This window comes from Sorex fumeus, unplaced genomic scaffold (assembly GCF_029834395.1).
Source record: "Sorex fumeus unplaced genomic scaffold, SorFum_2.1 ptg000122l, whole genome shotgun sequence".
NCBI lineage: Eukaryota > Metazoa > Chordata > Mammalia > Eulipotyphla > Soricidae > Sorex > Sorex fumeus.
Genome location: NW_026606179.1, coordinates 15,984,866 through 16,009,993, shown reverse-complemented (window position 1 = coordinate 16,009,993; position 25,128 = coordinate 15,984,866). Strand labels below are relative to the sequence as shown.

General features: G+C 56.1%; 2 protein-coding genes across 2 annotated transcripts in view; both read left to right on the top strand.

The window, feature by feature from the left end:
• The window catches only part of LOC130044373 (zinc finger protein 45-like), a 203,019-nt gene that overhangs the window by 75,188 nt on the left and 102,703 nt on the right, over window positions 1-25,128 (top strand). The gene's annotated exons all lie outside the window — the stretch shown is intronic.
• On the top strand, window positions 17,304-18,765 carry IRGC (immunity related GTPase cinema). Its single transcript, XM_056137104.1, has one exon. The coding sequence runs from the start codon at window positions 17,310-17,312 to the stop codon at window positions 18,702-18,704; it is 1,395 nt and encodes a 464-aa protein (XP_055993079.1). The 5' UTR covers window positions 17,304-17,309; the 3' UTR covers window positions 18,705-18,765.

Genomic DNA, 25,128 nt, shown 5'->3' with positions numbered 1-25,128 from the left:
AATCTGGGTTCAATCCCTGGCATCCCTGATGGTTCCCCGAGCACTGCCAGGAGTTATTCCTGAGTATGACTGGGTATGTCCCCAAAAGCAAATAATACAAAATAAAAATTAATATGAGCAAAGATGCTAATAATAGATGCAGCCTCTGTAGACACACATCCATGTAGGGACACCCCAGTTGTCAGGGTCACACAGACTAAGAGTTGGGACCCACCACCCACACGCACAGGTATCCAGATGAGATGAGCTGGAACATTCCTGCGTTCCATAGATATCTGCCTCTCCATGAGTGAATGTACCCAAACCTTGTTCAAAACAGACACAGAAACAAAACAACACATACGTGCATAAACACTCATACATGCATAAACCCGCACATGTGTATGCATAGACAGATACACACAGGCATGCACACACATACATGCATAGACACACACATACATGCATAGACACACAAATACGTGTCTCTGACATACCTTCCTCTCTCTCTCTCTCTCTATATATATATATATATATCTCCCTCTCCCCCTCTCTCTCTCTCTCTGTTTGTTTTGGGACCACACCTGGTGGTTCTTAGGACTTACTCCTGAGCACTTCTTGCACTCAGGGATAATTCATGGTGGGGCTGGGGGGATCATATGGGGTGCTGGGGTTGATCTGGGCTGGCTGCATGCAAGGCCTTACTTGCTAACCTGTTGCTCTCACCCCGATTTGCCCTCTCTGCACACCAATACGTAGAAATCCCCCAACTTCCACAGGGTGACCAGGGAGTAACATACACATGTGGCCGCCCTCCTGTAGAGAGTTCCAGAATGCGCCAGGTTTCACATAGATCAGGCCATCGTGTGACGCCCAGAAACAGGACTGGGTGGGTATCCACACAACAATGCCTAGGAGATGCCACCCACTGTCCACACACACCTTCTCTGGCATACAGTAACGCTGCAAAGAGATGCAGGCATACATGAACACACATGCTCACACACACACACCACATACACGTACACACACACCACATACATATTCACATACTACACACACATGCATACCCCAAACACATATTCACACACATGCTAACACACCACACACACTTGCACACCCAAACACACACCACATATACATGCTCACACATGCCACACGCATGCACTCCCCAAACACACATGCACACACACTCTTATAAACACCACACACATATACAAACACACGCACACACATGCTCACACATACAACACACACATGCTGACACACACCACACACATCTGAACATAACATATGTTCACACACACCAAACACACACACGTATACCACACCACATAAATGCTCACACACACACCACATACCCCCAAACACACACGCAACACATGCTCACACACCAAACACATATACATACATGCTCACACTTATTAAACGTACACACACTCAAACACACTGCACACCCCAAAAACACCTACACACGTGTGCTCTGGCCATTCATCTTCCTCTCTCTCCAGCCCATGAAATTGTGACCCTGCTGGAGGCAGCTGCCATTCAGCACAAAGCAAATGAAGAGCACCTCAATCCCACCAGCAAACCCACTGAGACCCTCAGCACAACAACGGCGACCCCCAGCACAACTGAGACCCACAGCACAACTGGAACCCACAGCACAACCAGGACCCCCAGCACAACTGAGACCCAAAGCACGGTTGGGACCCACAGCACAGTTGGGACCCACAGCACAACTGAAACCCACAGCACAACCGGAATCCACAGCACAACCAGGACCCTCAGCACAACTGAGACCCAAAGCACGGTTGGGACCCACAGCACAGTTGGGACCCACAGCACAACTGAAACCCACAGCACAACCGGAATCCACAGCACAACCAGGACCCTCAGCACAACTGAGACCCAAAGCACGGTTGGGACCCACAGCACAGTTGGGACCCACAGCACAACTGAAACCCACAGCACAACCGGAATCCACAGCACAACCAGGACCCCCAGCACAACTGAGACCCAAAGCACGGTTGGGACCCACAGCACAGTTGGGACCCACAGCACAATTGGAACCCATAGCACAACTAGGATTCAAAGCACAACCAGAACCCACAGCACAGCCGGGTCCCACAGTACAACCAGGACTCACAGCACAATTAAGATTTCCACCACAGGTGAGAGTCACACAGCAACTAAAATAGACAAAAGCCACACCACAGCTAAGACCAGCACCGTAGGTGAGACCCACACCACAACCAAGAGCCCCAACGGGATCGAATCCACCACATGTTTCACCTGTGACAAACTCGACCACTGTGAGCCACAGTCCTGCCCGAGGGACAGGAGCTGCCTGCAGGTGTCTGCTGTCTCTGGTGAGTGCCCCCGGGACAAGATGCAGGCAGGGAGGCAAAGACAGGCCTGGGTACAGCAGCGGGCACTGGGTGGTAGGAGGGGAAGCTGAGCACTGGGCGGCCAAGCTGGCATCAGTGACCTGTCTCTGAAGAGCGCACTGGCCCACAGCACGTGGCTGGACTGGTCCCAGGAGAACCGGTACTGTCTTGTCTAGTTCTGCCCGGAGATCTCTAGGGTCTCACACCAAGGGAAAAGAAGACTAAATGGGGGTAGCTTGAGGTGATTTTGCTTTTGTTTGGGGGCCACACCCAGCGATGCTCAGGGGTTACTCCTAGCTCTGCACTTAGGAATCACTCCTGGAGGGCTTGGGGGACCATATGGGATGCCGGGGATTGAATCTGTATCAGGTGCATGCAAAGCAAATGCCCTATCCACTGTATAGTCATACTGGCCCCTTGTGATGCTTTTTTGTTTTGTTTTGTTTTGCTTTGCTTTGGGACCACTCCAAAAAGAAAGAAAGAAAAAACTGTGTGGGCCGGAGTGACAGTACAATGGGGAGGGTGCTTGCCTTGTATGCAGGCATCGGGTTCAAACCCTGGTACCCCATATGATCCTAAACCCTGCCAGGAGTGATCCCTGAGCAAATACCCAGGAGTAAGCCCTGAGCACCACCGGATGTGGCCACCAGTCCCGCCCTTGTATCCCTTCTAAGTTGTGTTGTTTATTTTGTTGAAGTGCTGTTTTTTTGTTTGGGGGCCACACCTGGTGATGTTCAGGGCTTACTCCTGGCTTTGCACTCAGGAATTACTCCTGGGAGTGCTCAGGGCACCATATGGGATGCTGGAATTGAACCTGGATTGGCCACGTGCAAGACAAGCACTCTACCTTGCTGTAATATCACTCTGGCCCCTAAAGTGCATTTTTATTTTTATTTTATTGTTTATTTATTTATTTATTTATTATTTTTGGGGGGGTCACACCCGGTGATGCTTAGGGGTTATTCCTGGCTCATGCACTCAGGAATTACTCCTGGCGGTGCTCGAGGGACCCTATGGGATGCTAGGAATCGAACCCAGGTCAGCCGCATGCAAGGCATTTAAATACCCTACCCGCTATGCTATCGCTCCAGCCCCTAAAAGCATTTTTAAAGATGTTCTTGATGCAAGTCCTTTATTAGTTATGTGGTTTGCAAATACTTTCTTTGAATTTTTTTTTGTTTTGAGGTGAGAGTGGTAAGGTCACAGGGCAAAAAAATAAAGCAGAAGGGAGGAGAGACGTAGTCACGGGCAGCCACCATGGTATCTCCAGCCACCTTCTGACTGGGCTCCTTCTCACAGCCCCTCCGGGTCTGTCTCACAAAGAAGAACTGGAATCTTCTCCTATAAGGGGAGGGGGCTTCCATGTACATGGGGATGGTGAGGGCAGTGTCCCACCCACAGAGTGGGCATTTCCGGGGTTCCATAGAAGTTTCTGGCTTTGCCCATGCGGTTGGACATCATGGGACAGAACCTGCTCTTGGTCATAGGGAGGGCAAGCGGCTCAGGAGACAATTTTTTTTTCTTTTGAATTTTTGGGGCACACCCAAATTGTTGGGGCAACTCTCAGCTCTGTGCTTGGGTATCACTTCTGGTGGGACTTGGGGCACCGTGCAGTACTGGGGATCAAGAAGAAGCTTTTTGGGTCCCCCCCAGTTTTTAGGTCACACAATGATGCCCAGCACTTTCACCTGACTTTGTGCTCAGGGGCACCCTATGTGGTGCTGGCGATTGAGCCCAGGTCTGCGATGCGCGAAGCCAAGCACCTTCCCTGCTGTTTGTTCTCCTTGGCCCCTCAAGGAGACTTTCTGAACGATGTGGCCAGGTGCACAGTGACAGGGTCTCAGCCTAAGCATCTGCAACCCAGAGACATCTGGAAGCTTCGGCTGATGGTTGCCTGTCTTTGGCAGGGGTGGAGCGTAGGGAGGGCACACCTGCTGGTGCTGATGTTCAGGGCTGATTCCTGACTCTGTGCTCAGGGATCACTCTTAGTAGGGGTGGAGGAACCAACCTTACGAGGTGCCGGGGATCAAGCCCAGGTCAGGTGCCTGAAAGCCAGAGCCTTCCCCGCCATCCCCGGCTCCAGACCCGAGGTCGCCTTTCTTCACACTCCCTTCCTGCATCTCCACAGCCATACCCGGCCAGGCCCTCTGGCGCTGGAGAAATGGCTCGTGTGTGGCTGCCAAGGACTGCCGCTCTAGCAGCATCTCTTCCTTCACTGCCGGCTCTGGCACGGGCTTCTGGGTCAACGCCACCTGTTGCCAGGGCCCCTGCCCAGCACCTCCTGTTCCCGGTAAGCTGCTCACAGGCTGTCTGATGGGTGGGTCGGTGGGGGCGGGTGCCTTTGGAGGAGAGTTGGCCCTGGGTTTGGGCTCAGCCTGGCTCTCAGAGGCTTGCTGACCCCAACTCAGTGGGCAGCACTTGTGAGAGCGTTGCCCTGAGGCAGAGCCTTTAGGTGCTCGGAGAGTGCCCCCTGTAACTGGATCCCATCTTTCCCCACAGAAAAACTGCCGGTCTTGCAGCAGCAGAGCAATTTCCTGTGTCATGTGTGCACTGGGTCCTGCGACTCTTCCTTGTTCTTGCGGTGTCCACTTGGGGTGTCCAGCTGTGTCCAGCTGGAATTGGAATTTGGAGGTGATGTGCGTGTGTACGTGTGTGTAAATGGATGTATGTATGAGTACATGCATGTGTGTGTCAATAGATGCATATATGCATGAGTGTGTACATGCATGTGTGTGTATATATGCATGAGTGTCTATGTGTGCATGTTTAATCGCATGCATATGTTCATGTATGTGCATGTGTGCATGTATGCATGTATATGTGTCAGATGTGTGCCTGGGTATCGACATGTGTGTATGTGTGCATGGGTATCTATGTGTGTGCATGTGTGCATATGTGAGCATGCATGCATGAGTGTCTATGTCTGTACCTGTGTGTGCATGAGTGTCAACGTGTGTGTATGTATGAACATGACTGAGCATGTATATATGTATGAGTGTGCATGTGTGATCATGTACATGAGTGTCTATGTGAGTCTGTGTGTCCATGACTGAGCATGTGTGCATGTATGCATAGGTGTCTATGTTTGTCTGTGTGTGTGCATGAATGTGTATGTGAATGGGCATATGCGCACACATGCTTGTGGGAGCGAGCCTGAGTCCATGGTTTGGGATGTCAGCGTGAGAGCTGGGGTCCATCTCCATCGCTGAGTCTGCAGGTCCGAGAAGAGAGATTTCCTCTGCAGAGCCCCAGTTACTCTGCTGAAGGCGCCAGGAAAGCACCCAGGGTTCTGTGAGGACAGGGGAGTCCTGCAGGGGTGCTGGAGGGTTCCAGAACAGAGCTCTGTGGGCAGGGAGGGGTGCAGGGCAGATTGGTTCTTGCCTGGCTGGGTGAGTCCTGAGTGGGATCCCAGCATTAAGTGTCCCCAAGCATCTCTCCCTGCTGCACCACCAGGCCCAGGCCCCCATTCAAGCAGGGACTCCTGGGCAAAACCAGGACAGCAAATGTGTGTGTGTGTGTGTGTGTGTGTGTGTGTGTGTGTGTGTTTGTATGCATATATGGGAAGACAGACAGACAGATAGCTCCATTCAGAAATGGGAAAATGTGGGGAGGGGCCAGATAGGACAGTGGACACTTGCTTTATATGATGCTGATCCAGATTTGACCCCCGACACCCTCTAGTCCTGCCAAGAGTGATCCCTGAGCACAGAGCCAGGAGTCAGCCCTGAACTGGTGGTCCAGTCCCTCTTCTTCAAAAAGATAACCTCAATGGAAGGGGCTGCACAGCGAGGTCCCAGTCCAAGGTCCAGAGCATTCCTGGGACACCCAAGCGAAGACTCAAGGCCGGAGTAATAGTCCAGAGGGAAGGGTGCTTGTCTTGCACGCGGCTGACCCAAGCTGCATCCCCGGCATCCCAGAGGGTTTCCCAAGCACCACCAACAGTAATTCCTGAGTACAGATCCAGGAGTAACCCCTGAGCATCACTGGGTGTGACCCAAAAAACAAAGCAAAGAAACAAAGTGAAGGCTCGTCAGCTTCCACACCCGTCCGAACCCCAAGGTCCCCACTTTGGTTGTGACCAAGTCCTTTTAGGAAACCTGGTGGAGGCTGGTAACCCCAAAGCCAGAGTTTTGCAGAGTGTGTGGTGTTGGGTGGGGGAGCAGAGTGGGGACACTTGGGGCACCTGCCCCCCATGGTGACGGTCACTGTACCTCTGCAGATGGCCAGAACAGGAACGTGAGCGGCTGTGCCACCCACAACCTCTGCAACACCATGAAGATGATCCAGGATTCTCATGGGCTCAGCTACTCCAGGATGTACCCAAACTTCAGGCAGGCCCGATGTGAAGGCAGCAAACCCCTGTCCCTTGACAACAAAGGTCACTCAGGCACCACCCTGGGCCTCCACCTGGCCCTGCCCACACTGCTGGTGGTACTGGGCATGGTGCTGTCCTGAAGAGGCCACCACAGGGCCCAGGAGCCCCATTCTGTCCCGTGCCCTCCCTCCAACACTCCCTCCCCCACCCACCTCGTGATCACCAGGCACTCTACGGGCTTCTGGTGAGAAAATCAGTGCAACCTCCTCCCTTTGACTATGGTTTCCCCAAGACTGTGCCTCCCCCCTCAGTCTCAGCAGCTTCCCTCCCTCCCACTAAAGACATTCTCCTTCCCTCGGAGCACCCTAAAATCCCAGCCTCCCTCTCTTCACCCTCTGGGGTGGGGGCTCCCCAACATCAGGTCTTTTTCCTCCCAAACTTGGAAAAGCCTCCCCTTCCCTTTGCTGTCCACCTGCTTTAGGATCTAATGAAGTCCAGAGTGGCCAAAGTGGACTTAAGGACCAAATATAAACCCTTCGGGAGCCATCGCACCCCATCTTGGACCTGCCTTGGGCTCACTCCCCAGCCGTGAATGAACCAGAATGAACCACATTCCATGACAGGGTCTGAGTTTCCTTTTTCCGGACATTGCAGCTGCGAACAGAGCTTGGGCGGGGTTCTGCTCTCTCTCCTGTGGGGGTTTCTGGAACCTCAGGGGACCCATAGGGGACAATGCCATAGAGTCAGGGTGCATGAACTTGAGCAATCAATGTGGATGAGCAGAAGTGAAGAGTAAATTGGGGTTGGAGCAATAGTACAGCGGGTAGGGCCTTTGTCTTGCACGCGGCCGACCCAGGCGCCCTCTCCAGCATCCCTATGGTCCCCTGTGCACTGGCAGGAGTGATTCCTGAGTGCAGAGCCAGGAGTAATCCCTGAGCACTGCTGGGTGTGGTCCACAAACCAGAAGGAAGAAAGAAAGAAAGAAAGAAAGAAAGAAAGAAAGCGAAAAAGAAAGAGAAAGAGAAAAAGAAAGCAAAAGAAAGAGAAAGAGAAATAGAAAGAGAAAGAAAGTGAAAGAAAGAAAGAAAGAAAGAAAGAAAGAAAGAAAGAAGGAAAGGAGGATGGAAAGAGAGAGAGAGAAAGAGAGAAAGAATAAGGAGTGAACCCCCAGGGGCCTGACTGCAGAGGTGGGAATGCAGGAAGTACCAGGAATGACTGATTGCACCAGAGAAACTGCCTTTGCTCCTCGCCTCATCACATTTCTGCATGAACTTCATGCTAGGTACCGGTCGAGGCAAGGGAACACTTGCTCTCATGAAGCTGTTTTAGCGGGAGAGACTGGGAATCACTATCATATAGAATATACCAGAAAGGGGGCTGGAGAGATCCTACGATCACATATGACACTTACCTTGCACAGGGATGGTCTGGGTTTGATCCCTGGCACCCTATAGGGTCCCCTGAGCCTTACAAGTACAGAGTCAGGAGGAAGCCCTGAGCACAGCTGAGTGGCCCCAAACCAAACATAAATAAAAGCAAACTAGTGAGTTTTGGGTTTACCTCGCACGCACACACCCAGCCCTGCTCCACTGTCGGCCACTGCAGGGTCTTCTGAGTGTTGCCAGATGCAGCCCTGGAGGCCCTGAGCACTTTGAGGTGGTCTCAGTGGTTCCCAGCACTATTGGCCTGAGCAGAGCAACACCTTCAGGCCCTAGTATCGAATTGTCCAGCCAGTTAGCTGAGGATCCCTGGGAGAGACCCTCACTGCCCCCCTGGAGAGGCCTCGCCACACACACACACACACACACATACACACACACACTACCACCACCACCACCACCACCACCAAAAAATTGCTTTTGTTTTAGGGTCACACTTGGCAGTGCTCAGGGCTTCCTCCTGGCTCTGAACTCAGGGGTCACTCCTGATGGACTCAGGGGACCACATGTAGTGCCCGGGATGGAACCTGGGTCAGTCACATACCAGGCAGGCTACCTTCCCTCTGTACTATTGTTCTGGGCCCCCCAAAGTTTTCTCTGGCAGCAGCAGAAGTAGGTTTGAAGAATGGAAAGGATCGATGCCCTCGTGCCACCTTGGAGTTGGTAGAGGTCTTATTCACAGAGCTCGAGAGTGGCCATGAAGGGCTACCAGGGACACCCCCCCACACACTGCCAGCTGAAAGCCAGCCCAAACCTGGGAGCCCAGGGACAAGGAACAGGGTTCAAGAGACAGAATACAGGTCTAGCATGCCAAAGGTCTTGAGTTCCGCCCCGGCCAGTGCATCCCCAAGGCAACCCCCAAGCCCCCTGTGTTTCACTGGGGTTGGGGGATGAGGGCGTGGCCCTTATGATTATAGGGTCCCCGGGCCAGAGAGATCACCAACTGGGCTGGAGCGCAGGCTTGTTCCATGCCCAGAGGTGCTCAGGGACAACTCCTGGCTCTGTGCTCAGGAGTGACCTGAGCACAGAGGTGGTGCTCGAGGGAACCCTCTGTGGTGATGGGATCTGAACCAGGGCTGACAGGAGACCACACCAGTACCTCACCTGCCTCCCTCACTCCCTCCCTCAGCTGCAAAGCACCTGCTCTGGGTTTAATCCCCAGCACCGAGCACAGCTGGAAGCAACTCCTGAGCACCGAGTCCAATGTCACTCTTGAGCCCCATGACCCAAAACCCAGTGAGAAAAAATGGGGAGCTCAGTTGTACAACAGCATGGAAGCGGCAACTGCTAAGAGCCTGACTGAACTTAGAAGAGACCCCCAGAGAAGGAAGCCCTAGCGAACGGCACGCCCAGCTCACCTGCTTGTGGAGTCCCAAAACTCCACAGACTGCGCCTTTACGGGCACCTGTGCCAGACTCTGGGTGTGAGGTGACAGGGTGCTGCTTTATCTTTGAAAATATGGCAAGGCCGCCCTGGATTCAATCCCCGGCATCCCATACGGTCCCCTGAGCACCGCCCGGAGTAATTCCTGAGTGCAGAGCCAGGAATAAACCCTGAGCATTGCCGGGTGTGACCCAAAAGCAAAAAAAAAAAAAAAAAAAAAAGGAAAAAAAAAAAAGGAAAGCTGGTGGTCCCAGAGGGACAGGGAGGAGGGCTGAGATGGTTGGATGGGTTGAGCGACCGCTTTGCATGCAGGAGATGCAGATTCAAGCCCCAGTACCACTTGGTCCCCACCAGGAGTAAGTCTCATACGTGGAGCCTGGATGAATCACCTCCTATCCAACACTGGCAGGTGTGATTATGGCATGCAGGCTGTGGGGGCTGGAGCTATATGGTGCAGTGGGGAGGGCGTTTGCCTTTCACATGACTAACTCGGGTTTGATCCCCGGCATCCCAAATGGTCCCGGAGTACCGCCAGGAGTAATTCCTGAGCACAGAGCCAAGTGTAACCCCTGAGCACTGCCTGGTGGGACCCAAAAAAGCCAAAATAGAAAAAAAATGCAGGCTGTAGGGTCCGGAGCCTCCTTCCTGCCACATCCTCTTCCTCCAGGCTCCAGGGTGGGAAGGGATGCTGTATGGAACCGGAAGCCCCCAGGGCTTTGCAGACACAAAGGTGGCCCCGCCCCTTGGCTGGGGAAACCGAAGGAGGAGGGGGTGGGAGCACAGGCTGGGAAACTTGAAGAGAGGTCAGTACAAGTAAAACGATAACCTTAATATTGGTTCTGGTTAATAGCACATCTCCACAGCCAGGGCAGGTTTTCAAATCCAACAGCCTCTTGACTTGGGGGGACACCCCCTGCAGTGCTCAGGGTGTGGGTACAGAAAGGAAGGCGATGTTTCTGTAGGCACAAGGCATGACCGAGATGAGGATGTGACCAGGAAGCCCACAGGTGCTCAGGAAATGTTCTCAGATCTTAATAATGATCTCAGCCTCGACAATGAACTTAACTAGAACTTGGGGGTGGGGGCAAGGGCTGACACAGAGGAAAAGGGACTTGCTTACTTACGGGATTTTTTTTGTCCTTTTTTCTTTCCCCTCTGGGCTCAGGAATTACTCCTAGCAGTGCCCAGGGGGCCATATGGAATGTCAGGGGTTGAACCTGGTTCAGCTGTGTGCAAGGCAAAAGCCCCCCCAGCTGTACTATCTTTCCAGCTCAGGACTTTGATTTTACAATTTATTTGCACGTTTCTGGAAGGGCTTATATGCATGCACATGGGCCAAGTTTTACAAGCATGTGACAAATAACTTAAAACTGATAAATGGGGTCTGGAGCAATAGTACAGTGGGGAGGGCACTTGCCTTGCCCACAGCTGACCCGGGTTCAATCCCTGGCACCCCATATGGCCCCTCCCCGAGCCCCGCCAAGAGTTATCCCTGAGCACAGAGCCAGGAGTAAGCCCTGAACACTGCCTGAGCACCCCCAAATCAAAACCAACCAAATCAAACAACCAACCAATCAAACTGACTAGTATGGCGCCAGAGCGATAATACAGCAGGGAGGGTGGTTGCCTTCCATGTGACTGACCCAGGTTAGATCCCCGGCAACTCTCAAACTTCACTAGAAGTGATCCCTGAGTGCAGAGCAAAGAGTAAACCCTGAGCTTTGCCCAGTGTGGCCCATAAACAAAAAATTAACAAAATAAAAACCCTGACAGAAGCAATTATAGAGAAAGCAGCAGAAAGAAAACTCAAGTAGTGGAAAAGTGTCCACAGCCTGAGAACATCACAAGCCTTCCCCTCGTTTGGTCCGCTGACCTTCACCGAACCTGGTGTCTGTGACTCTGTCCTCAGCCTCAGACTTTGCACTGAGTGAAGAGGGGCTGCAGACGTGGACGGACCCAGGGCAGGAACTGACCATGCCCACCTTAGTCACATCTCCGGTCCCTCCTTTGCAGTTTTTGGTTTTTTCGTGTTGGGGCCACACCTGGCTGTGCTCAGAGACTATTCCAGGCTCCAAGCTTAAGGGGTGGCCCCTGGCAGTGGTTGGGACCCTCTAGGGTGCCAGTGCCAGGGATTTACCTGGAGTTGGCTGTGTGCATGTGCCTAAAGCCCTGGTCCCTCTCTCCCACTTGACTCTGCACTATTTGAATTTTTTAAAAACATTTTATTAGTGAAACACCATGAGGTACAGTTGTAGACTTACAAATTTTTGTGTTTGGGTTTCAGTTATACAATGATCCAGTACCCATCCCTCCACCAGTGCCCATTCTCCATCATTTACATTTTTTAAAAAAAATTTTGTTAGTGAAACACCATAAGGTACAGTTGTAGATTTACAAATTTTTGTGCTTGGGTTTCAATGAAATTTACATACAAATGGTACTACATGGAAAGTATCGTGTTAAGCAAAATGAGTCAGAAAGAGAGGGATAGACATAGAAAGATTGCATTCATCTGCACTATTTGACTTCCATCTTTTCTCTTTCACTCACTCCTCTCTCTCTTCCCCCCAGGAAACCCCTTCAGGAATTTTGGGTTAACAACTAGCTCTATCTGCTCCTGTTATTTTCCCAGCAGCCACTTAGAGATGAGTGCGGCCCGTCTGGAGGACCTCTGCCCACCTGGAGTGACCATTCAACAACACGCAGGAACTCTGGTGTCTCCTAAGCACGAGGCTCAGCGCCCACTTTGCTCCCTCAACAGCACCTCTGGACAATGCTCTGAGTCATTCAAGTCCTGCCTTGTCATGGCCTCATGGTCCCCTGATTCTAAGGGCTGCAGGCGGATGTGCACAGTGAATTTGGTAACTGACATTTCCTTTTTCTTTGTCCCACTATGACAGACGACAGGGAGCTTCCTTGCGTCTGGAGGGCTGAAGACTACGCCAGTCCCACAAGTCATTACGCATCTTTTACATTTTGTGGGGTTTTTTTTTTGGGGGGGAGGAAGGGCCACACCCGGGGGTGTTCAGGGGTTACTCCTGGCTCTGTACTCTGTACTCCTGGCTCTGTCCCCTGGCAGGCTCAGGAGACCACATGTGACGCCAGAGATCGAATCTGGGTGGTCCATGTGTGAGGTCAGCATCCTCCCCATTGTACCATTGCTCCTTTGTTTATTTTTATGCCAAATTTTCCTTTCAACACTAAAGTAGCTGAAAAAAAAGAGTTTACAAATTCTAAAATGGTTCTATGAAAACATGTTATTTTGATTTGATCTATTTTATTTCTACCCAAACAGAATATATTATCATTTTATTTATGCCAATGTCAGTTAGCAATTATTTAGATAGCATTCAGTTAAAAAAGAAACTGTGAAAAATGATCCCTCTCCTCTGTGAGATATAAAGAAACAAAGCAGGAGTGTAACAAATTCCCAAAGGTGAAATAAACTGAGAAAGAGACTTCAGTAGGAAGCTGATCACCCAGAGGAAAGGGGAGGGACAGGAATTGGCGGGCAATGGTGGGGGAAAGTGGACACTGGCAGAGGGTCTAGTGACGGAATGTGTTATACACAAAACCCTGTCATTAACAGGACTGTAAACTCAGTGCCTGGGAAATGTACGAGCACCTGGCGCACCAGTGTCCAGGAAGTGTGTATACCTGGTACACAGGTGTCTAGAGATTGTGTGCATTTGGTACACAGGTGTCCGGGAAGTGCGTGCACTTTGCACACAGGTGTCCAGAAAGTGAGTGAGCCTGTTGCACAGGTGTCCAGAAGTGCGTGCACCTGTTGCACAGGTGTCCAGGAAGTGTGTGCACCTGGTGCACAGGTGTTCAGGAAGCATGCATTGAAGCAGTGTCATTTAGGGCTGCAGAGATGAGGAAAATAAGCTTGTAAAGAAAGGCAATCATAGGACTGGAGTGATACTTCAGTGGGGAGGGCACTTGCCTTGTACACAGACAATCTGGGTTCGATCCCCAGCACCCCATATGGTCCCCAATGCCCTGCCAAGAGTAATTTCTGAGCACAGAGCCAGGAGGAATCAAATTTAAAAAAATTTTAAAAAAGAGTGAATGTGGGGCTGGAGCGATAGTATAGCAGGTAGGGTGTTTGTCTTGAACACAGCCGACCCAGGTTCGATTCCCAGCATTCCATATGGTCTCCTGAGCACCACCAGGAACAATTCCTGAGTGCAAAGCCAGGAGTAACCCCTATGCATTGCCGGGTGTGACCCAAAAAGCAAAAAAAAAAAAAAAAAAGAGTGAACGTTTGAGCCTATCTCTTTGTTGGGGCTTCCCTTCCTCCTCAGACACACACATACGGACACACATGCGCACACTCAGATACATGAGTGGACGCACACATAAGAGCTACAATGAATGTTTGAGCTCTAGGTCATTCAACAACCTTGTCAGCAAAACACGTACACAGATGTGAGGTGGGGTGGGAGGTGGAGCACTGTTGGCCGCGGGTTTGCGGGTGGGAAAAGGGGCCTCTGACTGCAGGAGCCGCTTCTCTCTCAGACACAGTCTCAGGTCTGGTCCTAGCTGTGCTCCTGGGAGCACAGGTGAGAGAAGACAGTTCCAGCCCCAGGAAAGAAGCCACAGCCCTGCTAGGGCTGTGCCAGTGCTGAGTGCTCAGTCCCCCGGATCTGCTGCCTGGAGGCACCCCTGTCCCACCTGGGAGCTCTCTTAGGCCTCATCTCAGCCACAACAGCCCCCTTTACTGGGATACCCCTCCTAGGCCAACTGCTTTTCTTCTCCACCCCTCAGAGCTCAGCTCTGGTGCCTCTTCCTCCAGGAAGCCCCCTGTGGCTGCCCCAAAGGGGAGGGGTTGCCCCAGTCAGTGACTAGGTCTGAATCTGATGACCCTGGAGGGCAGTGTCTGTTCGCCTCACCCTTACTGTGCCCAGGATGGAGTCTGGGGAGAGGGGAAGAGCATGGCAGGGTGGCGGTCAGGTGCAGCGTCTCTCTGGCAGTGCCCTTGGCACGGTGCAGACAGTGGCCTCACACCCCCTGGGCTGAGGCCATCTTCCTTTCCTCCTGCCTAGAACCCTAGAGTTCAGATGCACTTCCAGTGGACAGCTGAGCACTTGGGCCTCAGGGGCAGAATGAAGAAGGGTCCCACTGGACATGGCGGTCAGTCCATCATCTCTGAGCTCTGGGATCTGACTTTCTTTGTTGTTTTAGGGTCACATCCGGTGATGCTCAGGAGTTACTCCTGGCTCATACACTCAGGAATCACTCCTGGAGGAGCTCAGGGGACACTATGGGATGCCCGGGATCCAACCCAGGTTTGCTGGGCTGCCGCGTGCAAGGCAAACACCTTCCCTGCTGTGCTATCACTCCTGCCCCTGTGTGCGTCTGACTTTTGCTTTTCTGGAACTACCTACAGCCTCTGAGTTGAGGGTCTGTCCTTTCGACTTGTGGGCAGGGGGAAGAGTCTGAGCAGAGTTTGGGGTCTGGGAGTGTCTGAGAGTGTGTCCCCCCACCATCCTGCCGCTCCCTGCTGCCCTCCTGTGAGCTGTAGGGACTTGGAGGTCCGGCAGGGAGATGGGGGGTGGGGGGAGGGGGGAGGGGGGCTCTGTGGCTAATGCTCCTGACTGAGAGCCTGAGCTCGCCATGGCAGCTTGTAGGTGCGAGCACCACGGCCTTTGGGGTACGCACACAGGAAGTGAGGGCTGGGGTGGAGAGGAAGTTAGGGTGTCCCCCACTGTGCCCGGGTGGGGGTGTTCCTGTATCTGGGCCCCTCCCCCACCCTGCCTCTTTCCAGTTTGCTGTTTCTTAGGGATTCACTGGCATCCTGCCTGGCTCCCTTTCTTTTCTTGGGAAGTCCCTTCCCTCACCCCCACCCGTCTCCTTCTGGGAAGAAGAGGGGGGGAGGAAGAGGAGGAGGAGGAGGAGGAGGAGGAGGAGGAGGAGGAGGAGGAGGAGGAGGAGGAAGAGAGGAAATAGACAGGTGTCTAGGAGGGTGAGGGCTGGCCGTGGGTGGGAAGAGCCTGGACACTGGCGTTCAGAATAGGGGTAGAGTGCCCCCTGCTGTCATGATGGGCAGCCCTGCTGCCACCTCTCCCCCCAACTCTGTATCTGCTAAATCACCACCTCCTGGGGTGAGCAGGTGAGCAGAAATGGCCACAGTCCTCAGGTGGGGGGCAACTGGCAGTGGCAGTGACCCTCCCCAGATGTCAGGCTGTAGACTGGGGAGTTGGTTCCTGAGGGGTATGGGAGGGGATTTGATGACTGGGGATGGGGTTTTGAGTCAGTCCCAGGTTAGAGGGTCACTCTGCTCCCACTGAACAGTAGGGGGTGGGGTGCCTGGCCTGGGGACCCGCCCCCTGACATCACTAGCACATTATTGCACCCAGCCCGGCTGGCCAATAGGCTGCGCGTGGCTGCCATAATGGGTCCTAGCAACGCGCCTGGGCCTGGGTGAGCGGGGACCCCCCAGCGGGGAGACTGAGGGGGAAGACGGAGAGCTCGCAGGGCAGGTGAGTTCCCCCGGGGGTGGGGGAGTCAGCCAGGCCAGTCCCCATCCCCGGCCCTCTGGGCTGCCCCCCTTGTCACCGAGACCCATCCAGGGTCCCAGACTCCTACCTGGGGCGGGTGGGGGGCAGGGATGGGGCAGGGGAGGCCAGCTCTTCAGGGGTCCTGCTCACTGGTGCTGGTGTGAGCCACATCCCCATCCAGTCTGGTGGCCCGGGCGCGTGAGCCCCTGTTAGTCCCGGGGCCTCCGGAAGTGCATTGAGGAAGTAGACTGGAGGAGGGAGGTGGCGGATGGGGGGACCCCCGCCCCAGAAGAACCAGTGGGGCTAGAGGGATAGCACAGCGGGTAGGGCGTTTGCCATGCATGTGGCTGACCAGGGTTCGATTCCCAGCATCCCATATGGTCCCCCCGAGCACCGCCAGGAGTAATTCCTGAGTGCAGAGACAGGAGTAACCCCTGAGCATTGCCAGGTGTGACCCAAAAAGAAAACAAAAAAAGCTGGACTAGAGCGCAGCCTTTGCAGGCCTGGCTGCGTAACTGCTGGGGCTCAGGGACAAAGAATCTGGGTGTGTGTGAGGGTGGCGAGCACAGGCCTGGCCTGGGGGAAGTTCTGAGCTCCATTCCCAACCCCATGCCCAAGTGGGTGGGTGAGTACTATGCTCCCTGCTCCCCGTCAAAGAGCTAGGGAGAGGGGGCAGGAAATGAGGCTCCACTGATCTGATGACTGGCATGCACGTGAGGCTCTGGGTTCCAGCCCCACAGCTGCAAACCCAGAAACCATCAGAACAAGCTTAGTGTCAGCAGAGCGTGAAGCTAAGTGCGGGAGCCCCAGGTGACCCCGAAAATGAGCCCCATTCCTAGACTCCTCCTCTGTCCCTGGGAGGAAGGCACCCCAGGAAGCCATGAGGTCCAGAGAGTTACTTTCCTTGTCCAGGACCACACAGCAAACCTGGCCTGGGGCTCTCCCAAGTCTTCCTCCCCTGGGTTTACAAGCACCGGCCCTGTGGGGTAGGGGGTGAGGGTGGAGAGACAGGAAGGGGGCGAGGGCACTTGGCTTGCACACAGCCGAGCCTATTTCCATCCCCAGCACCATATCGAGTCCCAAGCAGAAAGCCAGGAGTGACTCCTGGAGCACTGGTGGGTGTGACCCAATACCCCCCCCCCCAAAAAAAGAGAGCACACTAAGGTGTGGGGAGAGGACGGGGATCTGCAGGGGCTGCCCCATGCTCACGGCACCCCTCCTCAACCCCCCTTCTCCACAGACGCTGAGGACCGCCGGGACACTCTCCCACTCCCCACTGCTCTCTGAGCGCAGGGGGACCATGGCGACGTCCAAGCTGCCCGCGGTGCCCGGGGAGGAGGGAACCACCATCCTCATGGGCAAGGAAGAGCTCGAGGCCCTGCGCAGCGCCTTCGAGGCGGGCGACCTCCCCCAGGCCGCCTCTCGCCTGCGGGAGCTGCTGGCCTCATCGGAGACCACTCGGCTGGAAGTGGGGGTGACGGGCGAGTCGGGCGCCGGCAAGTCGTCCCTCATCAACGCGCTGCGTGGCCTAGGGGCCGAGGACCCGGGCGCGGCGCTCACGGGTGTGGTGGAGACCACCATGCACCCATCCGCCTACCCGCACCCGCAGTTCCCCGACGTGACCCTGTGGGACCTGCCCGGGGCCGGCACTCCGGGCTGCCCGGCCGACAAGTACCTGAAGCAGGTGGACTTCGGCCGCTACGACTTCTTCCTGCTGGTGTCGCCGCGTCGCTGCGGCGCCGTGGAGACCCGCCTGGCCTCCGAGATCCTGCGCCAGGGCAAGAAGTTCTACTTCGTGCGCACCAAGGTGGACGAGGACCTGGCGGCCACGCGCAGCCAGCGGCCCTCGGTCTTCAGCGAGGGCCTGGTCCTGCAGGAGATTCGCGAGCACTGCGCGGAGCGGCTGCGGGCGGCAGGCGTGGCTGAGCCCCGCATCTTCCTGGTATCTAACCTCTCGCCCTCGCGCTATGACTTCCCGCTGCTCATGTCCACGTGGGAGCACGACCTCCCTGCCCACCGGCGCCACGCGGGGCTGCTCTCGCTGCCCGACATCTCCCTGGAGGCCCTGCAGAAGAAGAAGGACATGCTCCAGGAGCAGGTGCTCAAGACGGCGCTGGTGTCGGGCGTCATTCAGGCCCTGCCGGTGCCAGGGCTGGCGGCCGCCTACGACGACGCCCTACTCGTCCGCTCGCTGCGCGGCTACCACCGCAGCTTCGGCCTGGATGATGACTCGCTGGCCAGGCTGGCTGAGCAGGTGGGCAAACAGGCGGGTGACCTGCGCTCCGTCATCCGCTCCCCACTGGCCATCGAGGTGAACCCCGAGACCGTGCTGCGGCTGTACGCCCGCTCCTCGGATGGGGCCATGCGTGTGGCACGCGCCTTCGAGAAGGGCGTCCCTGTGTTCGGCACGCTGGTGGCCAGCGGCATCAGCTTCGGCACCGTCTATGCCATGCTGCAGGGCTGCCTCAACGAGATGGCCGAGGACGCCCAGCGGGTGCGCATCAAGGCCCTGGAGGAGGACGAGGCCCCCTCCGAGGTCAGCCTGGAGGCGGGTGGCGACGTGGGCGTGGAGAAGCACAGCCTGGGGGAGGCGGGCAGCGACGACGCCCCGCTCTCCACCCGCAGGAAGCTCGGCCTCCTCCTCAAGTACATTCTCGACAGCTGGAAGAAGCGAGACTTGTCGGAAGAGAAATAGAGAAATTCCTGCTTCCCCCCTTCACCCCCAGCCAAGCCTTAAACCGAACCGACTGAATGAACCAAACCAGCTCCTGTGGTGAACACAAGAATAGGGGGTTGTGGGGGGTTGTGCAGGGGGACATAGCCGGCAGGCGGGAGGGCTGGTGCTCTCTGGGGCAAGGTGAGGCAAAGAGGAAGGTGGGGAAGCCCTGAGTGAGAGGAACCGAGAGAGGGGACAGTAGGGAGGGTGCTGACCTTGCACGGGGCAGACCCCGGTTCAATCCCTGGCATCACAAAGGGTCCCTGAGCACCGCCAGGTGTGGCCTTCCCTCAAAACATAAAGATCATCTCAGGAAGGTGGTAAGGCACTGGCTCAAGGACTGAAGCAGCGGCCCTGGGTTCTATTTCCTGGCACTGCTGGGAACGGCAGGTGTGAACTCCCCACAAACCTAGGGAGACACAAGTCTGGGGTAGGGGGGTCCCCAGGGATGCTTGGAATCTCTCTCTCACTCTCTGGTCAAGACCTGGGGCCAAGGGGAACAAGGGGGACTGGTGAGTGGAGTTGGGTTTGAATCTCATGCCCTTCCTGACAACCCCAGTCTCCCAAAGGCAGAGGGGCAGGCAACCAATCGGTGCCTGGGGCAGGCACAATGGTGCCTAGCAACAGGCCAAACAGCTGTCAGGACACTGGCTGAGTGGCGGTGGGTGAGGATGGCTGAGGTGGGAGGGCACTGCGACCCCCTCTGCTGGCCCCCTGGGCACAATATTGGGGAGAAGACAGGAGGGGGAGCGGTGAGGGAAGACGGGGGGGGGCGGTCCATGAGCATGGAGGAGAGAGTGGCAGAGGGTGCTTCCTATCCACCCGAGGACAGGCTCGGGAGGTTATTGGGGTTGGGGTGTCCCTGCTGGCCCCTCTGGGCTGTATGCTGAGACCCAGGGCCACCCTGCTGGGGGACGAGCACTGGTGGTGTCCAAGGGTGGGGGGCATGGGCAGGAGTGGTCACGAGGAACCCTCTGGGTGAGAGGTGGTATCTGGCTCACGCATCCCTGGGACTCCAAGCTTTGTGTGTATGGGGGGTGGCCCCAGGTCTGACAAACTCGTTCCCGCCCTTCTCACCTGAGTCATGATGGATAGTCATGGGGATAGGACAGAGTTGACCCAGGTCACCGTGGCTCAAGAAGGATCAGGGGAAGTTTGAGTTCCCCAAAGGGTGGATCCAGTGAGGTGGACCCCCCCCCACCCTCCATCCCTGTCCCAGTGCTCCCTCTGGAGTTTTCCAGAGCCCCTGCTGGTTCTAGCCGCACCCTGCCCTGGGCTCTGGGAAGGTGGTTTCCTCATCTGGGAGATGAAACAGTGCCAGTTCTCTCTGCTCAGTGCTCGGCAAAGGGATCCCTTCCTTCCAGGAGGCTTCCCCACAAGGATTCTTGGGTTTCATCTAGGTCTTTCTGCACCCTGGGGGTAGAGGCACAAGCAGATCAGGGAAACTACAGGACACCCCCCACCCAGTGTGCAGGACACGGCCCCTTCGTGATCCGTTCCCAAAGGACTCTCTAGTGCCGGGGGAAAGTGCGTGCTTGCCAGGTAGCCAACCCTGGTTCGATCCCTGATACCGCAGAAGGGTCCCTGAGCACAGACCCAGGAGTCAGCCCTGAGCACTGCCAGGTGCACCCTTCCCCCCAAAAGCCCAAAACCTTTCTGTGGCACCCACAGAAAAAAGATCAAGGCCTGGCCACCAGCCACCAGTCCACGTCCTCCCCATGGCCTCTGCCTGCCCCTCATCACCGGCTGCCTACAACCTTCCCCCCACAGCAGGACAGAAAGGGCTGGGGGCAAGCCACAGGTAAGGATTCTCAGCCCGCAAGGAAGATGTGCCGGGCCCCCAGCTCCAGTCAGTGCTGACAGTGGGCCAGGGCGTGGCAGGGCGGGCTGGGGGCCTGACCCCACCAGGCCCCGGAGCTGTGCAGGGCTCGGCAGGGCATGGCCAAACATCAGAACAGCGGTGGGGCTGGAGAGAGGGCAGGGGGACAAGGGCGCCTGCCGTGCACACAGTTGGTCCCAGTTCACTCCCTGGCACGGCGAGTGCCTTCACCGCGAGCACCTGGGGTGGGACCCAAACTCCCCCACCCCGTCAAAGAGAGGCAGATGATCCCCCAACTCCAAGCCTCAGGTTCCACTCTGTGAAGTGGGTGTCCGTAAACTGGGGTGGCCAGTCCTAAGGAGGCGTCAATCAAGTGAGCCTTAGGGAGGGGCGTGGTGGCCTTCATCGCTGCCTCTCACAGGCGCGTGGCTCGGCAGATGCCAAAAAGGGGAACTGGGGCCCGGAGCAACAGTTTAGCAGGTAAGGTGCTCACCTGGCATGCGGCCAACCAGGTTCAATCCCCGGCACCCCGTAGGGTCCTCTTAAACAGGAGTGATCCCTGGGTATAGAGCCAGGAGTCGGCCCTGAGCATTGCTGGGTGTGGCCCTCCACAAAACAAGACTTCAAAGTCAGGACTAGGAGACTTGAACCCCTTTTGCAATGTCCACATGCAGGAGGTAGACAGCCTGAAGCTGCAGCCTGCTGTCCCCACTAAAAGGCCGTCTGTGTCCAGACGGGGTGAGGGGCACCTCCAGGGAGAGCAGCTGGTAGCAATGATGGCTGCAGGTCTGAGCCCCGATCTTGTTATACTCTGGGGTGTGTGTTGTACTTTTTTCTAATTCCCATGGCAGTGCTGGGGACAGGACTCAGGGCTTCGCGCCTGCAAGGCAAATGCTCCACACCGCTTAACTCCATCTCCCATCCCAATTCCTAGTGATTCTACAACAGTCGGGACACGCTGGGGAGGGAGAAGGGAAAAAGCCCTGGGTGAGAATGCCCCTTCCCCATTGAAGGTCACCCGGCCCTGGACAGTGCACCCTGGGGGTCAGGCAGCCCCCGGAGAGCACTGTCTGCCCGCCCAGCCTCAGCCCGTCCAAGCTGCTGGAGTTCTCGATGAGTGCTAGGGTCCTGATGGAAACTTTCGAGGCGGGGTCACTGCCTGCAGTGGCCGCCAAGCTGCAGGCCACCCTCCAGGCCCTAGAGAACGTCCAGCTGGACATCGGCATTACTGGAAGCCCAGGCTCGGGCAAGTCGACCTTGGTAAACGCCCTCCGAGGGCTGGGAGACGAGGACATCGACTCGGCTGAGACGAGTGTGGTGGAAATGAAGGTGGACCCAACCCCGTACCCTCACCCTCAGTACCGCAACGTCGTCATCTGGGACTTGCCGGGCGTCGGCCCCGCCTCCTTCCAGGCCGACAAGTACCTCCAGCAGGTGCTGCGGAAGCCCTATGACCTGCTCCTCCTCCTCTCAGCTGGCTGCTTCCCTGACAGCCTGGCCCAGTTGGCCCGCCGACTTGGGGAGCGGGGCACGCACTTCTGCCTCGTCCGCTCCAAGGTGGACGTGGACGTGGCCGCCTCGCGCAGCCGCCGCCCCAGCACCTTCTCCGAGGACGCCGTGCTCAGCCAGATCTGGAACGACTGTGCTAAGCGGCTGGAGGGTGAGGGGGGTAGGCTCCTGGGTGGGGGTGAGGGAGAACGCAGGGTGGCCCAAGATGGCACCGGGCAGAGGGGCAGGCCCCAGGTGGGTATACCTGCCACAGCCGGGAGCTGGCACTTCTCAGGGACCTGAAGCCAGTCAGTTGCTTTTGGGGGGTTAGTTTTGTTTTTCTGAGCCACATCAGGCGATGCTTCTGGCTCTATGCTCAGGAATTATTCCTGGTGCTGCTCAGGGCTCCATACGGGGTGCTGCAGATGGAACTTGGGTCGGCTGCATGCCAGTCCAATGTCTTACCTGCCATACTGTTGCTCCGGCCCCTTGGAGGTTTTTTTTCTCTTTCTTTTTTAAAGACTTGGGGATGTGGTTCTCCAGCAAAGCTCAGGAAGGTCTGGAGGCCACTCCTGGTGAGACTGCCAGTTGGGCCTGCTGATCTGATACTGGAGGTTCGAGGGGCTGTGGGACCACCAAAGTCATGTCCTCAGTTCTGATGCAGAGATGATTTCCAAGGCCATGTGCCCTCCCCAGCCCTGCTGCCACGCTTGCCTTGACAGGAAAGGGTCTGTTGGCCTGTGTGTGTGTGCAAGGGCAGAGAGTGCACAGGCTGTGGGGGGTGGCTGAGGGCACCTGGCACAGGGACCCCCGGGCAAGACACCACTTTTAAGCTGTCCCCAGGTGCTAGATCGAGTTAGCACCTTACTCGTAGGAGAAGCCTGAGGCTTTGGCCAGAGACCATATGGGATCTTAACTCAGGCCACCACGGGCTGTCATGGAAACCAACTGACCGGTGCTCTTGCCCCCACAGCAGAGGGCCTGAAGGACCCCCGGGTCTTCCTGATCTCTGCGTTCCAGCTAGCCAACTACGACTTCCCGCAGCTGCAGGAGGCCATGGTGCAGGCGCTGATGGGCCACAAGCGGCATGCGCTCCTGATGGCCATGCCCACTGTGTCCACGGGCATCATCGAGAGGAAGGCAGAGGCGCTGCGCCAGCACATCTGGCTGGTGGCCCTGGTGGCCTGCAGCACCAAACAAAGCCCCGTGCCGGGGCTCAAGGACGTGGAGTGTGACCTCACCCTGCTCACCCGCTGCCTGCAAGGCTACCACCGCAGCCTGGGCCTGGACACAGGCTCCCCAGGGGTGGCCGAGGTGCAGGTGGCCAAGCTACTGGGCCAGACCTCGGGGGTGGCCTCGGCCTTTACCCATGAGCTGCTCCAGGTGCCCCTCCTCTGCTGCCTCACCACCCGGGGCTTCTCCTTTGGCACAATCTACCAGATGCTACGCCTGTCGCTGGACACAGCCGTCCAGGGGGCGCGGAAGGCGCTGCTCCAGGCCTCTGACCACCCTCATTGCCAGCTCGTGGACGGTTTCAGCCCCCGGGCCTGGCCTAAGACTGCGCCGGTGAGAGGCAGCTGCTAATGGCTGAAAAGGACACAAGCTCTGTCCATCCGCCTGTCCCCAAGTTGGCAGGGCACAGGAAGGAAATTCTGCAACTGAGCCGGGCTGTCTTGTGTTTTTGTGTCCAGGTCTTTAGCCCTGCCTATTGCTGAGTCCACGTCACTGCGGCAAGCGGTCCCCCAGGGAAGCAGGGAGAAGGGACACAGGACAGAGTGTCTGGGAGGTGTGTGTGTGTGGGGGGGGGGGGGGGCACGAGTTCTTGCAGCCTGGCTCAGGGAACACAGCCCAGCTCTGACTGGCTGTGAGGACCCTTCAGGGGCCCCCATCAGGTATCAGCATGAGGCAGTTGTCTTTGGCCCTGAGTCTCCCCACCTCCACCCCTCTCTGGGAAGCCTCCCGTCCACTGCTGGTCAGGTCTCCTTTGAATGCGAGTGCTTTCCTCAGGGACCCCTCTGCACCCCAATGTCCTCTGCCTTTACCTTAAAAGTCCCTGAGATGGTCCCAGCTGGGGAGAAGGAAAGAGACCAAACTGCTTTGGCGAGAGGACCTGAGGCATGGGCTGGCGGGGCCGAGTGGTATGACTGGTCGTGGGGGCAACTTTGGGGCACATGGGTGAAATTCTTTGGGGAATACTCAGTCATACTTGAGTCAATAACGTCAAGGTGTATCGCAGAGTATAGGGTGAACCGAAGGGTTAAGGGCTGGTTCTGCTTTTAAAGTTGTTGGGGGGCCACATCTGGCAGTGCTCAGGAATCACTCCTGAATGTACTCGGGTGACCCTCCCCACTGTACTACCTTCTCTGGTCCTAAAGTTAAAACTTTTGTTTTTGAGTCACACCTGCCAATGCTCAGGGCTGACTCCTGGCTCTCCACTCGGGAATTATTCCTGGCGGCGCTCAGGGGACCATAGGGGATGCTGGGGTCTGAATCCAGATTGGCCGTGTGCAAGAGAAGCACCCTCCCTCTTGTACTATCACTTGGGCTCCCTGAAATTAAAAGTTTGTTTGGTTTTTGGGCCACACCTGTCAGTGATCAGGGCTTACTCCTGGCTCTCAGCTCATGAAATCGCTCTTGACAGGGCTCGGGGATGATATGGGGTGCCAGGATGGAACCTGCTGTACTATCTCTCCAGCCCTGAAATTCAAACTTTTAAGGAAGAGACAATGCAAAGGAAGCCGCATCTTTATTTTCCTTGTTTGTTGGCCACACCCCGTGGTACTCAGGGGCCAGTCTAGGCTTGTTGCTACCATCAGCACACAGGAGACCCTCTCCCTGCTGGAAAGCCCCCCAGCAGGCGCCTCTCTGGGGGAAGCAGAGCCTGTCAAAAACACCTACTAGGCCCAGTTCCCATCTTCGGCGGTGGCGGGCTGCACGCATGTGGCCACAGTGCACAGACCTGGCCTTGGGGACACGCTTGGCTTCGTTGCCTGGGGCTCCCACACAGCACTGAGGACCAAGGGGCGGTGCCACGACCCCACCCTACGACCAGTCTAAGCGGAGCCGATCTGTCCCGGTGAGTCCGCATTCTACCAG

Bases quoted from the DNA above. Each gene is read 5' to 3' on its own strand.
- IRGC (XM_056137104.1), top strand. From the start codon at position 17,310: ATGGCGACGTCCAAGCTGCCCGCGGTGCCCGGGGAGGAGGGAACCACC.